This window comes from Muntiacus reevesi, chromosome 3 (genome assembly GCF_963930625.1).
Source record: "Muntiacus reevesi chromosome 3, mMunRee1.1, whole genome shotgun sequence".
Classification (NCBI taxonomy): Eukaryota; Metazoa; Chordata; class Mammalia; order Artiodactyla; family Cervidae; genus Muntiacus; species Muntiacus reevesi.
The window spans coordinates 202,106,615-202,121,500 of record NC_089251.1 but is presented as its reverse complement, the minus strand read 5'-3'; the positions used below and the strand labels follow the sequence as shown (position 1 = coordinate 202,121,500).

The 14,886-nt window shown below is 39.9% G+C and overlaps 1 protein-coding gene across 12 annotated transcripts in view; it reads right to left on the bottom strand.

Moving 5' to 3' along the window:
* C3H2orf76 (chromosome 3 C2orf76 homolog) overlaps positions 1-14,886 on the bottom strand; it is a 95,464-nt gene that overhangs the window by 13,901 nt on the left and 66,677 nt on the right. For all 12 annotated transcript variants that reach the window (XM_065931393.1, XM_065931391.1, XM_065931400.1 and 9 more), the window contains 2 exons: positions 11,973-12,023; positions 3,131-3,168 (listed from right to left, as the gene is read on the bottom strand). In XM_065931393.1, the coding sequence (XP_065787465.1) occupies positions 3,131-3,168; positions 11,973-12,023 (89 nt within the window). The remainder of the gene's footprint in view (positions 1-3,130; positions 3,169-11,972; positions 12,024-14,886) is intronic.

Genomic DNA, 14,886 nt, shown 5'->3' with positions numbered 1-14,886 from the left:
AACACATGAAAAGATGCTCAACATCACTCATTATCAGAGAAATGCAAATCAAAACCACAATGAGGTACCATTACACGCCAGTCAGGATGGCTGCTATCCAAAAGTCTACAAGCAATAAATGCTGGAGAGGGTGTGGAGAAAAGGGAACCCTCTTACACTGTTGGTGGGAATGCAAACTAGTACAGCCACTATGGAAAACAGTGTGGAGATTTCTTAAAAAACTGGAAATAGAACTGCCATATGACCCAGCAATACCACTTCTGGGCATACATACTGAGGAATCCAGATCTGAAAGAGACACGTGCACCCCAATGTTCATCGCAGCACTGTTTATAATAGCCAGGACATGGAAGCAACCTAGATGCCCTTCAGCAGATGAATGGATAAGGAAGCTGTGGTACATATACACCATGGAATATTACTCAGCCATTAAAAAGAATTCATTTGAATCAGTTCTAATGAGATGGATGAAACTGGAGCCCATTATACAGAGTGAAGTAAGCCAGAAAGATAAAGAACATTACAGCATACTAACACATATATACGGAATTTAGAAAGATGGTAAAGATGGCCCTATATGCAGGGCAGAAGAAGAGACACAGAAGAACAGAACAGACTTTTGAACTCTGTGGGAGAAGGTGAGGGTGGGATGTTTTGAAAGGACAGCATGTATATTATCTGTGATGAAACAGACTACCAGCCCAGGTGAGATGCATGAGTCAAGTGCTCAGGCCTGGTGGGCTGGGAAGACCCAGAGGAATCGGGTGGAGAAGGAGGTGGGATGGGGGACCGGGATGGGGAATACGTGTAACTCTATGGCTGATTCATATCAATGTATGACAAAACCCACTGAAAAAAAATAAGTAAATAAAAAACCAAGATAATGGAACAGAAAAAAAAAAAAAAAAGTTAAAGAAGAAATCTAAAGACCTCTCTCTTAACTGGGTTTCCCTGGTGGCTCAGGGGCAAAGAACCCACCTGCCAATGCAGGAGACATGGGTTCCATTCCTGGGTCGGGAAGATCCCCTGGAGAAGGAAATAGCAACCCACTCCAGTATTCTTGCCTGGGAAATCCCATGGACAGAGGAGCCTGGTGGGGCTACAGTCCACGGGGTCGCAAAAGAGTTGGACACGACTTAGTGACTAAATAACAACAATCTCAACTAGAATCTCTATGATTTAGATGTAAGTTTATAAAGCCAGATTCCAGAAACATCCTCAGTGACTCAATTTGTTTGGAGTATCTTTAAGTAAATACATTGCTCAACTAAAAAATGGGCTCTAATTTCACAACTCTAATGTGCCAAGATGGAACATATGTTTTAAATATAAGAAACAATTCTAAGATATTTCCAACTATAGTAGGAAAACTTCCTGATTTTTTAAAATGTCATAATACTGATTAATTTGAATATTATGAACTAGGTCTTCATTAGGATAAAGGAATACTCTACTTATTATTCCCTTTTAGGAAAGGAGCATATGAGCAAGCTATGATATAAATGCAACACTAAATGGAGGATGACAACATTTTTAGAGAGCCTATTGTTTCATTTTAACTTTATTTATTTTCTTTCTACAATAAGATAAAGATTCCTATTCTCCACATTTTAGGGACAAGCCTAAAAACAGTCCTGGCTTGGACAAGAGAAAGCAGATGGAGTCTGTGGCCAGATACAATTCTAGCATCCATACAAAGTAAAGATTCCACACCATAGTCCCAGACATACACAAGCACTAAATTTCAAAGCATTTGACAACTGGATGCTGTCAAATTTGTATACATAGTCCTTGGCATAGAAAAATAAAGTTACTGGAAAGAACCAGCTTGATTTTAGCCCAGGGAAACTGATTTCAGATTTCTGACCTCCAGAACTTTAAGACAGTAAATGTGTGTTGTTTTAAGCCACAGGGAAAAAAAAATTTTGAGTTACTAACCCACAGTCAACAGACATACCCTCATGCCATCCTCTTTATGACCTCTTGTTATACATTTATTTGAAAGCTGACTGAGTTTATGGGGGGCATCATCTATGACTAGCAAAGAGAATGAAATTAAATGAATCCACAAATAAATACTCCCTTCAAAAATTGTTACGGAAACACTTCTTTGAATGAGGCATTGTGCTAGGTATTGGAGATATGAGGAATAAAATACAGCCCCTTGTCCTTGAGTAGTTTCTATAACAGAGGAGATTATTGTTTCAATGAGAAGTCTACACGAGGTCACTGAGATTCAAGAAAAAAGATCACTCTCGTCTATCTACATGAGATGCAAACATAAAAACATTGTTCTAAAAAGTATGAAGATGGAAATGTAAACATACTATAAACGCATAACTAAGCAGTCCTCTTTGCGGAGGGTCATGTTCTCTGTGAAACTAGTAGGTCTGTTTCCGAGAGCCACAGTACGGAGCCTTCTCTTAACATACAGAGAGAGTCAAATGAGAGGAAACACATTATTTTCATAATGCTCTCTTCTGGTATGGAAATAAGAAAATCAAAGAAATTGGACTAGATATAATATTTGATTTCCTTTATTTGTAAGCTGAATTTATTTCAACAACTTTTATGCTTGTTAAACATTTGCTTAATATACTGGGTTGACCAAAAAGTTCATTTTTCTGTACCCGAACAAACTTTTTGGTCAACTCAATATATTAACAACATTTTTTTTAAAATTAACACTTTTTAAAAAAAAGAATCTATTACCAACAGGAATATGATTTTAGAGGGTTTTTTTTTTCTTTTAATGGATAAAAGGCTACTTAAAGGGTAAATTCAAGATGAAAAATGCTATTATAATGAAAAATATCTTAGAAGTACACATGTTACCAGCCCAGGTTGGATGCATGAGACAAGTGCTCAGGGCTGGTGCACTGGGAAGACCCAGAGGGATGGGATGGGGAGGGAGGCGGGAGGGGGGATCGGGAAGGGGAACACATGTAACTCCATGGCTGATTCATGTCACTGTATGGCAAAAACCACTACAATATTGTAAAGTAATTAGCCTCCAACTAATAAAAATAAATGGAAAAAAAAAGAAGTATACATGTTCATTCATTTATTCCCTAAGTCAACCAAAATTGATTACCTGCTATGTGCCAGATACTGTACATATGAAACATACCTTTGATTTATGTGCTTGATGAACAATCTTCAGTTTATCTGAAAGAAAAAAAACAAGTTGTCTTTTTACTAAAATTATTCTAAAGCTTCATTTCAAACTTATCGAAGTGAGATTAAAAGGCTTCCCTGGTGGCGCTAGTGATAAAGGATCTACCAATGAAGGAGACACAAGAGATGTGGGTTCACCCCTGGGTCGGGAAGATCCCCTGGAGAAGGAAGTGACACCCTCTCCAGTATCCTCACCTGGAAAACCCCACGGACAGAGGGGGCTGGTGGGCTGCAACCCATGGGTCACAAAGTCAGACACGAGTGAGTGCACACATACACACAGTGAGACGAGGTCTGTGGGCAGATGGGGAGGTTGGCAGCTAGGAAAGTGAGAAATCTGGGTCCCTGCCTTATGATCGGCTTCACTTAAAAATCTAACATGCAGTAAGAGAAATATTACATTTGCATATCACTTAAATTAAATATCACTGTATAAAATATTTTAAAGCCCTGGCCGATGAGGAGCGAAAGAGGAGAGTGAAAAAGTTGGTTTAAAGCTCAACATTCAGAAAACTAAGATCATGGTATCCAGTCCCATCACTTCATGGCTAATAGATAGGGAAACAGTGGAAACAACGGGTGACTTTACTTTTGGGGCTCCCAAATCACTGCAGATGGTGAGTGCAGCCATGGAGTTAAAAGACGCTTACTCCTTGGAAGGAAAGTTATGACCAACCTAGATAGCATATTAAAAAGCAGAGACATTACTTTGCCAACAAAGGTCCGTCTAGCCAAGGCTATGGTTTTTCCACTGGTCATGTATGGATGTGAGAGTTGGACTATAAAGAAAGCTGAGTGCCGAAGAATTGATGCTTTTGAACTGTGGTATTGGAGAAGACTCTTGGCAGTCCCTTGGACAGCAAGGAGATCCAACCAGTCCATCCTAAAGGAGATAAGTCCTGGGTGTTCATTGGAAGGACTGATGTTGAAGCTGAAACTCCAATACTTTGGCCACCTCATGCGAAGAGCAGACTCATTTAAAAAGACCCTGATGCTGGGAAAGATTGAGGGCAGGAGGAGAAGGGGACGACAGAGGATGAGATGGTTGGGTGGCATCACCAACTCGATGGACATGGGTTTGGGTGGACTCCAGGAGCTGGTGATGGACAGGGAGGCCTGGCGTGCTGTGGTTCACGGGGTCGCAGAGAGTCAGACACGACTCAGCGACTGAACTTTGACAAATACAACTGTGTTTGTACCATAACCTGTAGTCAACTCAGCCCTTAGAAGACAGCTGAATGACATAACTCTATCTTGTTTGTTAGAGTCCCTAAATGCTAGGATTAGCAAATAAAGTTTTTTAAAAAGTCCGTCTTTGTTAATGTCTACTACTATTTTTCTACTGATCTCTCAGAAGAGCTTCAGTGACAGGAGGTCAAATGATCATAGCAACAAGTTGCTACCTCTCAGAATATAACACCATCAAGGATGCACTGGTAATCTGATCAAGGCTGCTAATACCCAAAGACTACAAATATCTGTCTCCTGGTTCTCAAATACTACACAGGCTCACACCACCTAATCTGCTTTATTCAATCTCTCCTTCACTCCTTAATCTGTTTATCTTGAAGTCAGGCTATACTGTGTTTTTCCAGTAAGTAGTTTCTCTACATTGGCTATTTCTAACTGGGCAATAAACAGTTCTTAATTATAAAAGAGACATAGCATTCAACAGGCTTAAATTCAGAAAGTTTCTAATTCTCCACTCAGTTTACTCAGTTTACTCTCCACTAGCCATTTAATTAACTTACTATAGTTACACATATTATTATATGTGAATAAACTCTTAACCTTAAGCTAAAATTCATTTCTATCAATCATGCTATTTGATTCAACAAGGAATTTCAGTGAAATGAAAGACTCTGTTAAAGAAAAAAAAACCTTGATTTAACTACGTTCTAATAATAAAGAAAAATTAGGGCACCTATTCAGTTAAGAACAGGCACTCTGAAATGCTCATTATTTTAAATAGTAAATTTTCAATTGCCTATTACAATCTTTACTATAAGGTCAGCCTTATAAAAATCAATCTAACCTAAGCAAAATATACACATTTAGGATATAAAATAGGTCATAATGACTAAAAATAAGCTTACAATGTACACAAGAAAATACACAGATGTGACTTTTGAATTATCTATTATACTGAGTTACCTATTCTTTTTCTCATTATAAATATATATTGTTTGTTACTAGAGACAAGTTAGAGAAGCCAATAGTAGTTTTTGTTTTTTTTTTTTTAAAACAAAAGGACCTTGATCAAAGTCCATTTACAATCGACCTGCAAAATTGCAGACTGACCTCTCCAAGTGTCATTATGTTCTATATATTTTGCTAATAATTCTTTAAGTTAGAAATATCTCTACTCTGATATGCTGTGCAACCCCACAATAAAGAGGCAATTTTTATTTTTAGCAGAAAAAGAAATGCTTTGAACATAAATTTTCACCAGATTTTTCTCTCCAACAGAAATTGGTAAGAATTGGAAAGAAAATAAATGCCCCTTTCTTTGTTAAATCATCTTTTCCACTTGTTTTTACTTCTTAAAAAAAAAAAAAACAATTTTAATTATTAACAGAAACAACTTCTGCTGGTACTATTTCCTTAGTACAGATTTCTTGAGGAAAACAACCTCATAAAGACAAAAACAAGATTTACATTTTCAGAGTATTTAATGTGTTCACATTGTTTACTGTAAACTCACACAGCCTTAGAAAGAAACAGAATTAGCAGCCTCACATTGTATAACAACAAACATTCACTGCACACATACGGTGTGTGCTTTAGGAACACACCATCGGGCCAGGGTAAATCAGTAATAGATGCAGATGCCAACTGAATGGGAGGCAGGGCTCTGAGAAATCTCTGACTTCGCAGCCTGGCAGAGAGACTGGACCTCTGCCCAAGGGCACAGAGATGGCAACCAACAAAAAAGAAATCTGACTCTGTGCCCCTTCCACTCCCAACACCCAGTGCGTTCAGGCCCACAGAGAGTGTAGCAACCCTGCCGGACAAGGACAGGTGAGCAAGGGGCACTTCAGCGTTTCTTGTCAAAAACAGAGTGGCAAACGGTTAAAGGGCCAAACACAGACACTTGAGTTCTACCAAAACCACGGTGCTTCTCTGATTTCTTCACAGGTAAATGTGTTTGTTTTTCCTGCCAATTCATCTGAGTAGGATAGAAACAATAGCACAAGTGGATGTTAATAAGGTGGACTAATGAGAAAGATACATTATCTACCACCATGGTAAAAGAAAAAGGAACAAGGAAAAAGTACAAAATCAACTGCAAAACAAGGTTTAAATGGCAATAAAAACATATCTGGCAATAATTATCTTAATTATCAATTATCTAAATGTTCCAATCAAAAGACTTGAGAGTGACAGACTGGATGGTAAAACGACAGCTTACAACATGTTGCCTACAGGAGACCCACCGTAGGGTGAAGGACAGACATACACTGAAAGTGAGGGGACAGGAGAGCTACAAAAGGCCACAACTGCCAGAGCACTCCTGAGGGAAAAACAAAGCAGGAGGCAAACCCTCCCAAACTCGGGAAGGAGTCTACTGACACTCCAATAGTAACAATACTGCAAAGCTACAGTGATCAAAACAGCGCAGTATTGGGGCAAAAGCAGACATAGAGATCAATGGAACATAACAGACAGCCCAGAAATAAAACCACACATACAGTCAATTAATCTTTGACAAAGTGGCAACAACATAAAAGGGGGAAAAGTCTCTTTAGCAAGTGATTCTGCCACATGTAAATCAGTCAAGTCAGAACACAGCCATACAACATGCACAAAAATAAACTCAAAATGGCTTAAAGACGTAAACCTAAGACAAGACACCATGGTACTCCTACAAGAGAACACAGACAAAACATTTTCTGACACAAATCGCACCAATATTTTCTGAGGTCAGTCTCCCAAGTTCAGTTCAGTCGCTCAGTCATGTCTGACTCTTGGCGACCCCACGGACTGCAGCATGCCAGGCTTCCCTGTCCATCACCAACTCCCAGAGCTTGCTCAAACTCATATCCATCAGTCGGTGACGCCATCCAACCATCCCATCCTCTGTCGTCCCCTTCTCCTCCTACCCTCAATCTTTCCTAGCATCAGGGTCTTTTCAAATGAGTCAGTCCTTCACAGCAGGCAGCCAAAGTACTGGGAGCTTCAGCTTCAGTCCTTTCAGTGAATATTCAGGACTGATTTCCTTTAGGATTGACTGGTTTGATCTCCTTGCAGTCCAAGGGACTCTCAAGAGCCTTCTCCAACACCACAGTTCAAAAGTATCAATTCTCAGCACTCAGCCTTCTTTATAGTCCAACTCTCACATCCATACTTGACTACTGGAAAAACCATAGCTTCGACTAGACAGATCTTTGTCAGCAAAGTAATGTCTCTGCTTTTTAATATGCTGTCTAGGTGGTCATAGGTTGCTGTCTAGGTTGGTCTAGGTTGGTCTCCCAAGGCAAGAGGCAATAGAAAAATAAACAAATAGGACCTAATCAAACTTACAAGCTTTTGCACAGCCAAGGAAACCATAAACAAAACAAAAGACAACTTACATAAAGGGACAAAATATTTGCAAGTGATGTGACCAACAAGGGCTTAGTTTCCAAAATATACAAGCAGCTCATACAACAATGACAACAAACCCAAAGAAAAAATGAGCAGAAGATCTAAACAGGTATTTCTTCAGAGAAGACAAAGAGATGACCAATAAGCATGTGAAAAGATGCTCAATATTGCTAATTATTAGAGAAATGCAAATCAAAACTACAGTGAGGTACCACCTCACACCAGTCACAATGGCTATCATTAAAAAGTCTACAAATAACAAATGCTGGAGAGGGTGTGGGGAAAAGGGAACCCTCCTACACTGTTTGTGGAAATGTAAATTGGTGTAGTTACTATAGAGAACACTATGGAATTTCCTTAAAGAACTAAAATTAGAGTTATCGTATGATGCAACATTCCCACTCTCGTGTGTATGTATGTGGACAAAGAACTGAAACTAGAGTCACCGTATGACCCAGCATTCCCACTCGTGTGCACATGTGGACAGAGAACTAAAACTAGTTACCGTATGACCCAGCATTCCCACTCGTGTGCGCATGTGGACAGAGAACTAAAACTAGAGTCACCGTATGACCCAGCATTCCCACTCGTGTGCACATGTGGACAGAGAACTTAAACTAGAGTCACCGTGTGACCCAGCATTCCCACTCGTGTGCACATGTGGACAGAGAACTAAGACTAGAGTCACCGTGTGACCCAGCATTCCCACTCGTGTGCACAAGTGGACAAAGAACTAAAACTAGAGTCACCGTATGACCCAGCATTCCCACTCGTGTGCACATGTGGACAGAGAACTAAAACTAGTTACCGTATGACCCAGCATTCCCACTCGTGTGCACATGTGGACAGAGAACTTAAACTAGAGTCACCGTGTGACCCAGCATTCCCACTCGTGTGCACATGTGGACAGAGAACTAAGACTAGAGTCACCATGTGACCCAGCATTCCCACTCGTGTGCACATGTGGACAGAGAACTAAGACTAGAGTCACCGTGTGACCCAGCATTCCCACTCGTGTGCACAAGTGGACAAAGAACTAAAACTAGAGTCACCGTGTGACCCAGCATTCCCACTCGTGTGCACATGTGGACAGAGAACTAAGACTAGAGTCACCGTGTGACCCAGCATTCCCACTCGTGTGCACATGTGGACAAACTATAATTCAAAATGATACAGGCACGCCTGTGGCCACAGCAGCACTGTTCACAAGAGTCAAGACACGGAAACCACCTAAACGTCTTTCAGCAGAGGGAGGGATAAATAAGACGTGGTACATACACATAATGGAACAGTACTCAGTCATAAAAAAGGAGGAAACGATGCCACTTCTAGCAACACGGACGCAACCAGAGATTATCATACTAAGTGAAGTAAGTCAGAAAGACAAATGCCGTATGATGGCACTTTAATGTAAAAACCAAATATGACAGAAATGAGTTACAAAGCAGAAATAGACTTAAAACCACAGAGAACAGATCTGTGCTTGCCAAGAGCAGCGGGGAGGGACAGACTGGGAGTTTTGGGGTTTGTTCTTGTTCAGTCACTCAGTCGTGTCCAACTCTTTGTGAGCCCATGGACTGCAGCACGCCAGGCTTCCCTGTCCTTCACCATCTCCCAGGGCCTGCTCAAACTCATATCCATTGAGTCAGTGATGCCATCCAACCATCTTATCCTCTGTCATCCCTTTCTCCTCCTGCCTTCAATCTTTCCCAGCATCAGGGTCTTTTCTAATGAGACAGCTCTTTGCCTCAACTGGCCAAAATATTGGAGCTTCAGCTTCAGCATCAGTCCTTCCAATGAATATTTAGAGTTAATTTTCTTTAGGATTGACTGGTTTGATCTCCTTGAAGTCCAAGGGATTCTCAAGAGCCTTCTCCAACACTACAGTTCAAAAGCATCGATTCTTTAGCACTCAGCCTTCTTCATGGTCCAACTCTCACATCCATACATGACTACTGGAAAAACCATAGCTTTGACCAGACAGACCTTTGTTGGCAAAGTAATATCTCTGCTTTTTAATATGCTGTCTAGGTTTGTCATAGCTTTTCTTTGAAGGAGCAAGCATCTTTTAATTTCATGGCTGCAGCTACCATCTGCAGTGATCTTGGGGCCCAAGAAAACAAAGTCTCTCAGTGTTTCCACTGTTTCCCCATCTATTTGCCAGGAAGTGACGGGATCAGATGCCATTATCGTCATTTTTTGAATGTTTAGTTTTAAGATAGATTTTTCACTCTCCTCTTTCACCTTCATCAAGAGGCTCTTGACGTCCTCTTCGCTTTCTGCCATAGGGGTGGTGTCATCTGCATATCTGAGGATATTGACATTTCTCCCAGCAATCTTGGGTTTTGTAGATGCAACAATTACATATAGAATGGATGGACAACAAGGTCCTATTGTATAGCACAGGAAATAATATTCAATGTCCTGGAATAAATCATAATGAAAAAGAATACACACACACACACATATATACATACATACATACATATATATGAGTCACTTTGTTGTATAACAGAAATTATAAATTAAGTATAATTCAATTAAAAAATAAATAAAACAAAAAAAAATTTTTTAAGATATTTTGTGCAAACAAAAAGGATAAGAAAGCAGGGGTGGCAAAATATTCATGTCAGACAAAACACGCTTTTTAACAAAGGCCATAAAGAAAGAAAGACACTACAAAATGATAAAAGAATCAATACAAGAAGATATTCCACCCATTAACAAACTAATATATGTACCCAACATCACACTTAAATATATAAATACCAACAAAGGGAAAAATTGAAGGAATACATTATTTACCATCATGATGATTAGCAGCCAGATATTTTGATAATTTCATTATCTAAAACTTATCTTTCAAAATAATTTCCATGGAACACAAGTTTGAATACACATCCACAGCATGCAAAAAGGGAACCCACATGTAACTATGCTAATTTGAAGTGGCGTCTGTAGGCAGATTCAAGTTTAAGGTTGTATTTCAAGGCTTGACACTTTGAAAGCCGTGAAAGACAGAACTGAAAAGTTTCACATTTACTTCATCATGTTTTTCATTCCTTTCTCTTATTCAGTATTTAGTATGTAAATTCTTTAAGTCCAATAAATCAAAGTACTTTTGACTCAGTGCCTTTAACTTCTGCTTGACTACCCCTTGTGACCTCACAATTAGTCTCTGGATATTAAAATGCATACACACGGTGAAGACTGTGATTTCAAAGTATTTTATGTCAAAAGTTGCTCTACCAAATGGCAGCAGAATGAAAAAACACTCCAGAAATGATCTAGGGTAATTAAAAATTTATGCTTTAAAATGTCTGCACCAATTAACAGAAATATTTATTAGGTGCATTGTAATTCTCAAGTGAAGTCTCAAATCCAAAGTTTGGTGAGTGTCACTATCCTGAAGGTTAATAACTGTACCATCTTTATAATGAATAATGACACCTAGCTTCTTGACTTATTACTACATTTTAAAGTCAATGACTGCAACATATAAAATTACTATGTAACACGCTCAAGTTGTCGCTGTTGTTGTTTATTCACTAAGTAGAATCCGACTCTTTTTCAACCCTATGGACTACCAGGCTCCTCTGTCCATGGGGTTTCCCAGGCAAGAATACCAGTGTAGGTTGCCATTTCCTTCTCCAGGAAATCTTCCTGACCCAAGGATTGAACCTGCCTCTCCTGCGTTGGCTGGAGAAGGCAACAGGCAATCCACTCCAGTACTCTTGCCTGGAAAATCCTATGGATGGAGGAGCCTGGTGGGCTGCCGTCTCTGGGGTCGCACAGAGTCGGACACGACTGAGGCAACTTAGCAGCAGCCGCAGCAGCTCCTACGTTGGCAGGTAAATTCTGTACCGCTGGGGCACCAGGGAAGCCAACACACTCAAGTTATTGACGTCTAAAATGCTCAATCGCTTCTTTTAACTCCGAGTCTTTAATCATTTCTCCTTTATCTGATTACCTGACAAAGAAATTCACTTCAGTTTTCCAAACATGCTATTCCTCATAAATACGCAACTTGATGACACAAGTAGTGTATACTTTAATGATATACTAGAATTCCTATATTTTTAAATAACTTCCACATTGGTTTTTATATACAGATTGCAAACTCATTTTTGAAAACCAAATTTAAATTCATTTCAAAATAAAACTAATGTGAAATTATATGTTTTAAAAGAATAAGAAAAATTGGTTACCATATTTATAATTTCTGAATGGTGGTGGGAGGCTGGTCCTCAAAGGGATATCTGTAAGATAAAGAGTATTTTTATTATAAAATATTCAAATAGTCATACTGTTAAGAGAATTTGCATTTTATTATACAATAGCATCTACATACACTTGAAATACATAGTACATTTGTGTGAAACATTATTATATAGTTGATGTTCATTTAGCATATGAATCTGAGAATCTCTTGGGGTCAGTAGTAGAAACCAATGATCTAGAAAAATCTTATCACTCTTACCAAAATTCATATAACCTATAATGTAACTACTCTAACTCATCAAAGAAAACAGTAAAATTTTTTTAAAACAGTGTTTTCAAACACTAGTATTAGTTTTAATTAATAATTAATTAAACTACTACCCTTACAGAGGGAGATTAAGTAACATATATCTGAATTACATATGCATTGACCTAACAATTCCACTTGGAGAATTCACCATAGAAATATACTTTGCACACTTGTGTGTGTGTGTGTGTGTGTGTGTGTGTGTGTGTGTGTGTGAAATGACTTAAACAAAGGTACTAACTGTAGCACTGTTTGCAATAGCAAATGCCTGGGAAAATCCAGGTGTCTTTCAATGAGGGGACTTCCTAAATAAACTATAATATGTCCAAACAATTAAACATATTTTTCAACAACCAGTAAAACAACCAAAAAAGAAAGAGAAGCTCTTTACTAATATGATAAGATCTTCAAGACACGCCAAGAGTAAAGGAAGCAGATCTCCCTGGGGGTCCAAGTGGGTAAGAATCTGCCTGCCAGTGCAGAGAACGTGGGTCCCACCCCTGGTCCAGAAGATCCCACACGCCACAGAGCAAGCAAGCCTGTGCGCCACAGCTACTGGACCCACGCTCTAGAGCCTGGCGCGCCTTAACAAGAGAAGCCACCACAGTGGAAGTCTGTGCTCAGCAACCAGAGAGCAGCCCCCACGGGCCGCAGCCAGAGAAAGCCTGTGCGCAGCAACAAAGACCTAATACAGCCAAAAATTAAATAAATTAAAAAAAAATTTTTTTAAGAGCAAAGGAGGCCTAAGGCAGAGCATTATTTTTAGTACACTACCTTTTGGAAAAAAGAGAGGAAAAATAAGAATATGTATCTGCTCTTGTTTACACTTCCATGGGAGAGAGCATGATGCACTGGTCAGATAAAAAACAGAAGTGGGAAGGAGACTTTTCACTGTATTCCTTTTTACACATTCATCTTAAAAACCAGGAATGTGTTACCGAAGAAAACTTTTTTAAAAACCTACACATATGAATTAGGAAAAGTGCTTAAGTACATTTAACCTTTTAAAGGTCAGTGAAAGTGAAAAGTGTTAGTTGCTAAGTTTTGTCCGACTCCTTTGCAACCCCATGGACTGTAGCCTACGAAGCTGCTGTGTCCATGGAATTCTGCAGGCAAGAATACTGGAGTCGGTAGCCATTCCCTTCTCCAGGGTATCTTCCTGATCCAGGGATTAAACCCACATCTCTTGCATTGCAGGCAGATTCTCTACCACTGAGTCACCAGGAAAGCCCAAATTTTAAAGCCTAAATAAATACCAAAATTAAAATATGATTTATTCGTTTATGTTACAAGCATTTAAAGTACCCACTACCAAGTATTCCAGGGACAGGGCAAAGAAGAAGTTGCTGCGACAAGTCCCCACTCTTGAGAGGGCACCCTCCCTGTGAATCCTTTAACAGAGGTGTGCTCACAGTTAGGGCTTGATCTCACCTGCCACATGCCAGAATCACCCAGCCCCACACCCGTAGATCAGACTCACGGCCGGCCAGTCCCAAGCACATTTAGACTCAAAATGAAAGCCTGCTGAGATGATTCTTAGACAAACACAAGCACAGGAGGCTGACCAGACTACAGGACTGAGTGAGGCTGGGCAATCAGGAGAGGGCCGTGAGGAACGAGCAAGCGCCCCATTAAAGGAGGTGCAGTCCCTTCATTCCAATTGGTCACCTGAAGATTTAAACGGGAACACTAAGTCTGGGGTGGGCTGGGGGGGCTGGGTGGATTGTATTCACTTTTAAAATACTGTAGGCAGGGACTTCCCTGGTGATCCAGTGGTTAAGAATTCGCCTTCCAATGCAGGGGACACAGGTTCGGTTCCTGATTGGGGAACTAAGATCCCCACATTGGTGGTGGTTGAGTCCCTCAGTCATATCCTACTCTTGCAACCCCATGGACTGTATCCCTCCAGGCTCCTCTCTCCATGGGATTTGCCAGGCAAGACATGCCACAGGGCAACAAGCCCACGTGCCACAATGAAGATCCTACGCGCAGCAACAAAGAGCCTATGCAGCCAAAAAAGAAAAAAAAAAAAAAAATGCTGTAGGCCAAAGGAAACCTGTCTGTCGAGTCCACATTCACCCGCCCAACCTCCATCTGAAACCTCTGTTTTAGCCTTAGCAGAGACAGAACTTCATTTTATCTTTTGCTTCTCACTTTTGAATTATAGGCCAAAGAGGTATTAACTAAATATCAGAAAGAAGAAATAAATCTGTTTAATTTATTGCCATTTGTATTTCCTAAACTAGACAGCAAAACTCCCTGAAGAAAGGACTAAGGTACAGTGCCACGAAACTATTCTCATTTAGAGATGTCTACAGTCAAGACACTGAATCACCACCTTAGCTTCAGTCTGGGCTTCTGAGAGGAGAGACTATGACAGAGATGAAAGGAGCCCGTTTTTCCCTTCTATCTGTGGATCTCAGCTCAGCTGTCACCTCCACAAAGAGGCCTTCCTGGACAGCCCTACTAAAAGAGGGGTCTCCTCTCATATTCCTCCATTCATAACATTTTTTACAATTTTAGAGCTTTGTTTCCTTAGTTTGGTCTCTCTTCTCTACTAATTCATAAATTCCTAAAGATTAAGACACAATGGC